Source organism: Photinus pyralis, unplaced genomic scaffold (genome assembly GCF_008802855.1).
Source record: "Photinus pyralis isolate 1611_PpyrPB1 unplaced genomic scaffold, Ppyr1.3 Ppyr1.4_LG5, whole genome shotgun sequence".
Lineage (NCBI taxonomy): Eukaryota > Metazoa > Arthropoda > Insecta > Coleoptera > Lampyridae > Photinus > Photinus pyralis.
Genome location: NW_022170596.1, coordinates 15484135 through 15495917, shown reverse-complemented (window position 1 = coordinate 15495917; position 11783 = coordinate 15484135). Strand labels below are relative to the sequence as shown.

Sequence of the window (11783 nt, the reverse complement as noted above, 5' to 3'; positions counted from 1 at the left end):
AATCAACAATCTTACATTACATTTAATCTTTAATTATTGTTAGGTACATTAATCGTACAATTTGTGCTGTTGTTTCCTATAGCAAGACGCTCATAAAGTCATAAAGGAAGTGCAAAGCTAGTAAACTACATCAGACACATGCACATTTTTATGAAATTATTAATTTCAATTTTGACATTTAAACTGGTTACCTAGTGATGTACACCATACCACTTCAATCATTTCGATTTATTCTGCTCGTTAATTTCTTAGTGCATATTTATATTGGTTGCATAATTTTAATTTCGATCGCGCAAAAAATGTTATAAGCACGTCGAACGTTAAGGGTACCGTTCTCAGACAATAATTGGAGTCGTCGCTTCGCTCCTCCTCCAAACAATTGTCTTCGAACGGTAAAAATCCCTTACCGTTCTCCATACTTAATATACTATAGTGAGCTGTATGAAAATCCTTGATGAAAAAAATGAGTTAGCGCTGCTAGTGCATTCTCCACTGATTTCCTGTACGGATCCAAGTTTTTAATTTTACAGAAGGTCCACCATTGTTTGAGGTAGCAGTCATATTGTTTAAAAGATGCAGGTGAAAGGGATTCCACTGCTATAGGAATGGCTTCTGTAGGCATTCCTTGATTTTTCAAAGCTTGGCTGATAATAGTCCGACCTCCAGGGAAAGGTGTTTCCACATGGGGTGCGGTAGTCTATCAACAGAAAGAATTAAATTTTTATCAGGTCATATCTTTCTTCTACACAATTTTAGAAAAATAGGACCAGGGCTGGGCTGGCCAAGAAGGAACTACCACTATCCCCTCCCCTTTATCATAACGAATTTTTTCTAATACCCGCAAGATAATTGCGAAAGGTGGAAAGGCATAAAAAAATATATTATGCCATGACCTAGTAAAGGCATCTACAGTCGTACAGTCGGGATCTCTTAAAAAGGAGCAATATTCCTCACATTTTTTATTAAGCCTAGAAGCAAAGAGGTCAATTTCGGGTATGCCAAATTCGTTAACTAACAAGTTGAATGCCTGATTTGAAAGTTCGTACTCTGTTTCAGGTTTTAAAGTGCGTGAAGCCAGATCAGCTTCTGTATTTTCTTTAGAAGGAATATAGGACGCAAATACCCATATCTTGCGTTCCTCGCAACATTTCCAGATTTTTCTAGCTAAATCTGATAATTTAGGAAATTGCACCCCTCCCATTCTATTAATGTAAGATACCGCAGTGGTATTGTCAATGCGTAGGCGTATTTGGCATGAACTCAAATCCTTAGCGAAGCATTTCAACCCAATAAAAGCAGCAAGCAGTTCCAAGTAATTAATGTGCTGTTCACGTTCTTCTAATGACCATATACCCTGAGAACTTTCAGAATAACAAGATATACCCCAACCGATTTTTGAAGCGTCAGAAAAAATTTCTAAAGCAAATGAAGAGTTTTTTATTTGTAGAGAACATTCTTTTAACTGAACGAGCCACCATTTTAAGCACTCTAAAGAAATAATATTTATATTCATTTTTGCCTCAAAATTATTGTAAGAATCACGCAGGGCTAAAAACTTAGCCCTCTCAAGTGGTTTCGTGTAGGACCAGCCATATTCAACAGCAGGACAAGCTGCTGTTAGAGAACCCAACAGTTTAGCAAACTCTCTAATTTTACATTTCGGTTTAGATATAAACTTCATAATAAAGTTAATTAAGCTCTCCCTTCTCTCTTGGGGTAATTCAACTTCCATTGCTACCGACTTAATAACAAAGCCTAGAAACTTACATATTTGGTTGGGAACTAAAGAACTTTTCTCCATATTAATTATAAAGCCCAAATTTTTTAACAATTTGATCGTACAATCAATATTCTTATAACATTCTTGATAAGAATTTCCAATAAGCAAAAAATCATCAAGATAAACTAAAGACATAAATCCAACATTTCTTAGAAATGCTACCACCGGCTTCATAATTTTTGTAAAAACAAAAGGTGCCGTTGATAACCCAAAAGGCAAGGCCCTAAATTCGTAAATAACGTTATTAAACATAAAACGTAAGTATTTGCGGTATTTCTTGTGAATAGAAACTAGTAAATAGGCGTCTTTTAAGTCTAGCGAAGCCATGAAACAGCCAGGTGATACCATTCTTGTCACATTTTTGAAATTCTCCATTTTAAAGTGTTTTTTCTCTACAAAGGTATTGAGAAATTTAAGATTTAAAATTAATCTATCTGATTTGTTAAGTTTTTTAACCAGAAAAATAGGAGATATGAATTGATCATTCTTAAGGCGACATTTGGTTACAGCTCCAATGTCTAGAAACTTTTTAAGGCAAAGATCAACATCTTTCGACTCTTTAAGGGACCTAACCGGTTCCCTAGGTAATTTGGATTGATAAGGCTTCTGTAAGAAAGGAATTCTGTAACCAGATATCCACTCTAAAATTACTTTGTCGTTGGTAATTTGACGCCACTGAGACTTAAAGTATTTAAGTCTACCTGCATAGCTTACTATTTTCTCCTGATGTTGGTCGACTTCTGAGAGTAAGGCTTCCGATCCTGTCTGTTCGTTGGATACCCTAAGTTGCGGCGCCTGCTTTGACGAGGGTAAGGATGTCGAGGCAGGCTCTTCGCGTTTAAATGAACAGTAGTTGGTTTCTTGGAAGGATTAGCAGGGTTCTTGACAACTAACTTAGGTTTGAGATCAGCCGATGATTTCTGCAGGGCTTTGAATTTAGTAATTCTTTCACCCAAGTCTTCCCCAAACAAAAAGGAATCTATGGGTGCCTTCTGCAACATTTCTTGAAGCTGTTGGTTAAATTTTTGTGCAGCTCCAATTAAATTACGTCGAGAGACAGACTGATTATGATGGATATCACAGAGCAGTCTAGCAGCGTCGCTTAGTCCTTTGATAATAGTGATGTCACTCTCACCTTGAATGAGTCGCGATAAGGAGCCTCCAATAGCAAGTAAACAAGAGATAATATGATCTTGGGTTGGCCTCTGATAAATTTACCCGAATTTCCGGATTAATTTGTGGAACGTATAAAAAGTTTTCTTGTGTAGAAGGCTGGTAGAGAGATAAAAGTGATTCTTTTGCCTCCAAACCTTTTCTCAAAATGTCTGTCCAAATTTCTGCCAGAGAAGGGTGAATGGTCGAAGTTGCACTTGCAACTTGTTCGGGTTTGCCCAAAATGTGCAGAATGTCTGGATTTAAATCCGGTTGGGCAATAGGGGTAGCCGGGTAGGCATAGAATTTGTACCCTCGTTAATTTCTCCTATACAAGAAAGAGAGAACAAAATTAGTACCTATAGCAGTGGTTACGAATACAGATAACAAGAATTATAGTAATTGTCACATTATCCAAAAGGACATAATGCAAACAGCACATAACCGATTATTAATTTCTTAATAACAACTGTTATAGTGTCTTTTTGGATTAAAGTGGTTATGTTGCTACGAACTCCTTTACGAAAGGAGGGCCAACTGGCGTGTATATACGATACCCAACTGGATAACATAACAATTACTCAACTGAATATGCTGTTATGCGTTGTATATGTATACATAATAATAAGGCCAAAAGGCAACATCTTATGTACCTGATACAAACGATGTATCATTTTCCAGCATGTGTATAGGGATATGGCTTCCTTGATCGTCACTTAATTGTCGCCCCGTTGAAACCGAACGGGCACAAGGGGTTGGCGACCTTGATCTTGATACTGAGGGCGTATAATGGCGTCTACGGCTCCTAGAACGAGCACTTGAACGGGATGGTGATCTTGATGTTGAGCGTCTACGACTTTTAAGACGCCTAATTTCCTTTTCCAACGCACGTATTTTCTTCGACGAGCGTCGACCCATAATAATAACAACGTAGAGATTAAAAAATAAAAATAACACGTAATGACGTGATGCTAGGTTGAGCACAAAGCGAGTAATGATACGTAAATGCAGCGTTGCCTACATTACCGACCGACAGGATTTGGCTTTTTTAGCTTTCAATATGTGCTTGGTTGAGTAGAAAATAGAGGGTACTACCAGTAATCATGTAGTAGAAGAGCGCGAAATATAATAATGCCGCGATTATTCATAATAGTCCAGTCAAATTAGCTTTAAAAGTAGTATAAACGGGATGTTGTGGTTTCACTCAATGAAACCAAGCGTACCCTATGTAAAAAAAATCCGCTGAAACGGAAAATCATAGTCCCCCTGGCCGGAAGCGGCCGGAACATATTGTTATTATCAAAAAACGAAGAAAATATGAGAAAATGTCGTGTTTTTTCGCATTTGACTTCCAATAGCTCGTTAACTATTGCTCTGATTGAAAGAATGAATAGAAATGAACTTGTTTAGAATAAAATTTTCTATAAGATACAGTTGGTCCGGAACGCTCATTTTCAACTGTTATTGTTTTTTATGGCAAAATATAAAAAATTAATCTCTAAAATTAACAGCTTGTTATTACCCTGGTTATTACCAACTAAAATTCATCCGATCTTTTTGAAAATCCGTATTTAGTAACTTCTTTTGATAACAAAACAACATGACAAACCCAATCACCGTAGGTTTTGTAGTAATTGATTAATTACAAGTAAAGACAATAAACAAGTAAAAAAAGGGATGTTTTACCTTTCAAAATGGGGGACTACAAGAGCGAAAAACAATTCATTAGGAACTACTTTATAAATTTAGACCTTCATCTACAAAAAGCTGGGACTAATTTTTTTTTGAGTTTATAACAACTGATTACCGATTGTTTAAAAATTAGATGTTTTGCACCGATAATAATGACTAATCTGTTTTATTATTTTACTGCCGATCAAGACGATTTATGGAAAAAGCATACCGACAGTTTTTTTATTCTACACTTTTGGGAATTGTGCCATTTCCTCCCTAGTCTTCATCCCTTCTCGTTCCTTAACTTATTTCATTAAAAAAAACAAGATAACAACAAACAATTTGTGAAATGTACCTGATACAAATTGCAAGATCAATGATTTCAGAAATGAAAGATATTGATGTGTGCAACTCATATCTCATTTGTACCAAAATTGTACCTTGTGCTTCCGACGGTAGGCGTCTATCCCCCTCACTACTGTTGTAACTCGAGTTTCTAATTGTGCTAGAGCATTAATCTAGGTATCATATCGAAAGCTTAATTCATATGCAGATGATTACAAATATGAAACATAAGAAATATGCAGTACTTATTTATTATTATTTTAATTAATTTGCATTATTAATTATTTTCCGAAAAAATGAATTTTATTGAGAAAAAAAGGGGGAAAACGTTCCAAATTAAAATGTATTCAAACGAATAGAAAAAATGACCCTTTGCATTGACTGTGTGATGAAAAAAGATTAGTATCGTTTTTCTTCTCGTTTGGCGCATAGAAAATATATATTGTTATTTTTTCTATGCATTTTTAGACAAATTGAAGGCCGCATGAAGAAGTGAGTATCCATCGTGAAAGTACCCAAAAAAATTACATTTCACGCATATTTATTTCTAATCAGTTTGATTAGCGTAGCAGAGGCGACCTAGCACTACCACGATTCCCAACAACTGAGGCGAGTATCATAGTGCAAAATATTACCCTAATGAAATCACGTGATGCTCATACGTACTTACGCATTCATTTAAAATTCTATTGTAAAATTACAAATTCAAAAATTAAAGGGAAAGGGAACAGTAACATTGCTTCGTTTTCCTCATTTCTGGTAGTTTTTATGGAAAAATGGTAAAGAATTCAATATAACGTTTTGTAATATTTAAAAAATTACCAGAATCGACTTTACAATTTTTTTATAAAAAAAATTCTGGGCAAAAAAGGTAGAAAATTGATACCGGTCTTTTTTTCCTAGCCATATTACAGGGGAAGTTACGTAGTGTATACTGCGGCGCCGAGTTGTGGCGCCCTTTGGGGGACGCCTGTCAAGTAATCACATAGTCAATGAAAAGGATCTATTCGTTTCAATACATTTTGACTTAATTTGGAACGTTTTTTCCCTTTTTTCTCAATAAAATCCATTTTTTTCGAAAAATAACTAATCATGCGCATTAAATTACAATTAAAACTGCATTTTGGTACAAATGAGATATGAGTGGTATACATCAATGTCTTTGTTTCCTGAGATTTTCAGCTTTTATGCAATTTCTGGCAAGTCCTTATGGACCTACGCTAAAATTGTTATTTAACTTTTTTACACAGAAAATAATGCGGAATCACGTAGTGAAGAGTTTTACCTATCGAAAGCATACGCCCTGTATATTAACCATACAGGTATTGATCTATTGAAGTTTATAGTAACTCGAGTGGCAAAACACTGAGGTTTTTGAAAAATCAAAGAATTTTTGATAGTGTAACTAAAACTAATTCTAAACACTGTTGCATGGGTAGATGCGTTCCTAACTAAATACAGTTAATTTATTAGAAAGAAATCTCAAAATATCGTACAAATGTTTAATGAAGTATGTACTGCCCCAAAGCTATCTAAAAACGGATTGACACTATTCTCTGTTTTCCCTTTTAACTTTACACCTGATAGGACCAGTAGGTATATGTGGTTAGGCGTATTTTTATGATTGTATTTATTTAGTCTTGTATATTATGGTACAACAGGTTCGAAGAGCACTACACTATTTGCGACTTATTCACTATATTACTTTATCATACCATCTTGACGACATATAAGTGAAAAATTCTAGAAATTTGTATTTTAATTACTTTCTGAGCTATAAACGCGTGTCATTTTTAGTTGGCCATCTGGTATAAGAAAGGATGTCATAAGCACCTAACTAAGTTATAATAAAGGTCTAAATTCGGAGATGCAATTGTATTTTAACCATTCGCATATGGCAACATCGAGCAAACCTACATAAAAGCTTTCGAGCTATATGGTTTAGCGCCACTTTAAGGGTGTCAAAATAAATTCGTTGCACATCGTCTGTGCGCGGTACTAGAACCACAAATGTGCACGGGACTAACTGTCTACATGTTTGAGAGTAAATGGGATGGGATAACAAAGCCAATTAGAGCTGATGGATCAAGGTATTCTCCATCGTTGTTGAAATTAATTTAAGTGTCACAATGAAACAGCTTCCAATGTCAGATTTAAACGAAAAACAAGACATCTCATAATTTTCTTTAATTCTTAAATAACAGTAATTGTAGTAATTTATAAAATTGAACCTCCCACGTGTGCCCACAACCCTTGTATAAATACTGACTTCATTTTCCAAAGATTGTTAAAGTGACAGAAAACATTAAACACGCGTTTCATGTTCTGTCATTAGACATAAGAAGGCGTAACACAGCATCCTACCCCCCTTCACTTTCGTGCATTTACCGTGAAATTTAGAATTAACGGCGTAAATTGTAGTTTTAAGTGGGCACAACTTTAAGCATGTAATTCCCACATATCCACAAACACTTCCAGTACAAAATTTATATTGCGGTTCGGTGCTTATGATTTGTTTATTAGAGATTCAATTAGCATAAGGGAAAGAGTGGGTAACATGTAAATTAGGTGTATGGCTAATGTTCGTTATTTATTCGGATGCTGCAGGAGTAGAACGAACGAGCGTATGTATACACATAATAAATTCCACATGTGTGATCCGGCACCTATATAAGAATTCTATTCTCATCCCTATCAGAGATGAATCTTCAGTGGTGGCTCAAATCTCAACTAATTCAGATGCACGTGTTAGCCCGCATGATTAAAGGAAGTCGCGTATTGAATAATTTGTACTTACTCTCTATACCATTAATGCAATTAATGAGAGCGGCCGAGTAAATGACAACAGGAAGCGATTTCGGTTCAATTACTATTTTACGGAACGTGATTTAATTTAAAAAAAACTTTGTGCGACATGTAACTTTTTAATGAAATTGACAATGAACAGCTTTGAGCTTTGTTTAAACGAAGTGTTGTTTGTTTATGATGAAAATTGTTTTAATATAATTATTACGAACATGGGCAACGGTGTTCAAATTACATTAAACTTTTTCAAACTTTTTTGTATACTTATCGTGCTGCTGGTTATTAGTCCGGCTTTATCAGGTATGTGCAATTTTAGTAATTTAGCGACATGCATAGCGTTTGTGCTTTTCCGGTCCTGCTGTGTTGCTTATTAAAACGGTCAACAATTCTGTATGTATTTAGTCAAGCATTTGCAAGGCAATATCAAAATTATAATATAAGGATTCTTTCTCTGAACTCGCCTTTCACATTTACCTCTCACTAAAAACAATTATTATTATTATGTATAATAAAAAATGATCAAAGTCCTCGTGTGAGATCGAAGGGACTTCAGCGCATTTTTGTGTGGCAGATCAGTGTTTTATTAGCCAATATTGACTCCACCATCAATAAGATCTTGCCGAAAGCTCCCACGTTCACTTTGTCGGTACCATTTTCTCACTTACCGTGCACTCGCAATTCGCGTTTGAAGTTTTGACTCCACCATCAGTAAAATCCTTTGGGGGTTACCATAAATTCCCTTTGTCGACACCCACTTCTGATCACCCGCAACAATTCGGATTTGAAGTTTCGACTCCACCATCAGTAAGATCTCGTCGGGAGTTACCACATTCCCTTTGTCGATACACAGTTCCGACGTCCCGTTCATTCGTAATTCACATTTTGGTAGATTTCGCTAAAATGCCGGCATAAAATCGTATTAAACTTTTGGGTACTTCACATAGCTCGACCTTCTATTAGTGACACGAGAAAGAGAGACCGCGATTCGCGCTGTAAGAAACTTTTGGGCGCCCAAAGTCGACTACCCCTCGAAGCGCGCCGCGCAAAAGGTGGTTTATTTCGCCCCTAGGAAAAAAAAACTAAATTTCGCCACGCAGGAGTTGTGCGCGTTGACAAGATCTTCCCGACGACACCAATTTGAAAACAATCGGAGAAAAACTGTAGAAGAAGATAGATAAAAACTGAAAAATCTCCAGGTTAGTATAATACGCTCGGGGATGGCGTCCAGATGTCGTCGACTCCAAATCTTGTAGCCCCATCCCTAACGTTCTTAATTACACGGCCCCGATAGTTACATGTACACTCCTTGTCTTTTTACAAGCGTTTTTCTACGGGCGCGCATTTACTGCCAGCCAGCCAGCCAGCCAGCCAGCCAAAGTGAGATTAAAAGCTACTTTTTACAAAAAAAAATTTTTGCAAAAATGCGCTAAAAACTATCGGTTAACTTCTAGTTCCTCGATTTTAATTTTGAATGGTGATTGTGAACCATTGAAACATGGCTATTCTGTCAATTCAAATAATCACTTAAAATGAAATGATTTTGATTTTAAAAAAAAGATTGCTTGATTTACATCAATCAACTAAAATTCGCAGCTCCAAGTAAATCATCCTACGCAAAATTTAAGGAGAAATGCTAGAACAGATCAAAATTATCAAGTGGTATTAGCCATATTTAAGCTCATTTTTGGGTTTTGTAATCCACTCACTTATGGTTAAAGCTTCGATGGCACATATAGGGATACATCATTGGAGAGCTTATTTCTCAAAACTAGACCTAACTTTACTTTTCATTTCGATCGCTTTGGTTCAATAAAAATGCTATTTCCGTTGTACATCTTTTCCGTGTTCCAATAACCAGTGCATGCAGGTTAGGAAACATTTTCCGTAATAATAATATTTATTATACTGTACATTATTCGTGTGGGCATACACTTACAGTCATCGTAGTGATGGAAAAATATGTTAGATTTAATTAGAGAATGAAAAGGCCGTTCAAAGGATTACAAAAGCCATCGTCCCATTTAAGTTTATTAAGGGGGTGGCCCGTGTAATGAAATAAAATAAATAGTATGGGTGACAAACTTTAATACTACTAATGCATTTGACATTTTTATGAAATGTATATAAATTACCGTTGACATTGTCCTTTATTCAATACAATATAGAATACAGGTCCTTCCTAATGAAGAGATCAAATTCACTTACGTCTGCGGTTTTTATGTAATGGATATCATGGTATTAGTATTTTCACCTTGCGTTTTTTACCTTAAAAATCTTATGCACGGATGTACTAGTACTATAACCTACCAATTATACGTGATATTGATATGACTTAATAGTCATTTTAATATCCTTAAGGCCGCTTGTTTGCCATACTGAATGAAGGTATGCTATAATGAGCTGGCAATACTCAGAAATGTGTTTTGAGAGGGAGGGCAGTGTAGCGAATATTCTAGAAAGATATCAAGGCACCATCAATTCGATAAAGAATTAGTCATCGACGATACGTTATAAAAGCGTATGCGACTCATTCTTGCCGTGAAATATGATTTGCTGATTTATGTAGCAAAATCCACTGAGGTTGAGGTTAATATCTCCGAGTTCATTGATGAGGTTATTTGTGAAGTTTATTCTATTTTTATAACATTTTGCCCCAACCACGTTTGATAAGGAGCGGACTAGTCACTGGATACTATGGCAAAGGGATCATAGAGAAGTGATAGGTTGGTGTCATCCCATTGTTATCGTCACAAAGAAGGGCCGCCGTCCTGCCTATCCTACTATGGTACCTTCAGGCCAGCGCTATTTTACTACAACTTGACGCCCGACACGGATATTAGCAAGTTCCACTAGATGAAGATAGCAAGGAGCTGACAACCTTCATCACCTCTTATGGATGCTTCCGGTACCTCCGTAATATCATGGAACTTATTTCAGCTGGAAACGAGCAAAACCGCCGCGGCAATTAAGCCCCGAAAGGTATCTACAACGTCAAAATATAGTCAACGACATCCTCATTTCTCCCATCCCAACAGAAGGAGCCACTGAAGACCGACTCACCATCCACTTTTCCATTTCGCGTCGCGGTCGACTTATTTTCCTATGCTGGAAAAGAGAAAATGGGAAAGTAAACAACTGGTGGGACATCATTCTAAGAAAAATTAATAATTCTATCAATGCAGATTTATAAATCGTAATTCAGTATCACGTTTATTAAAGCTCCCAATTATACATCCTGCTTGTTAGACCAAACCACTTTTAGTAAAATCAGGGTAGATGAGGCAAAAATTAAATTAAAATTAATTACATTACAAAAGGTACAAGCAACTCAGGTGAAGCACGCTCTCAATGCAAAATTGAATTCTTTTCGTCTATCTTAAGGAATTTTACGTAAAGCATCATTTATAAAATGATTGAAATAAGATGGGCCAGTTGTAAGAAGAAGCGGTTATTAAAATTTCAAGTATTAATTTAACTTAATTTGAACCCTACTGTTGGTATTGTTAATAAAATATGGCAAGGGTAGCATAAGATTACTTTTGCTTTAAAGCACGTCAATAGGCAATTCAGTTACAAGGAAAATAACCAAACGGTTCACGAATCGCGGAGGATATTTTTTCATAAAGTCCTTTAATTAGCAAAGTTATTTTCGTATATATAATATATCTGAAAGAAGAATGATCATGGAGGCATCAAAGTTACTGAAGTAATGATGTGAAAATGTTCATCATAAAGACGTATTTATTTTTAGTGCTGTAGGCCAACAGAAATGTTTATTTTATCTGTCATACAATATTCCGATATGCATGTTCCCTTCTTTCATCTCTATGACACTTGTTGAGCTACAATCGTGTGCAACATGCCATAAAATAAATAAGTTTTTGATTTTTTCCTTGCATACCTCGACCCACTTGAATTTCTACGGACGCGCATATTAAATTTACTTGGTCCACTGTTTAAAAAATGATGTTTACATAACTCCTAACATAACTTCCAATTTATTTTCCAGGCGGAGTATTTCACGAAG

The 11783-nt window shown here is 35.8% G+C and overlaps 1 protein-coding gene across 1 annotated transcript in view; it reads left to right on the top strand.

Moving 5' to 3' along the window:
- The first annotated feature begins 7412 nt into the window (after positions 1–7412).
- Positions 7413–11783, top strand: part of LOC116171626 — a 39087-nt gene continuing 34716 nt past the window's right edge. Inside the window, exon 1 of the mRNA XM_031488575.1 lies at positions 7413–8056. Within this exon, the coding sequence (XP_031344435.1) occupies positions 7879–8056 (178 nt within the window). The 5' untranslated portion in view covers positions 7413–7878. The remainder of the gene's footprint in view (positions 8057–11783) is intronic.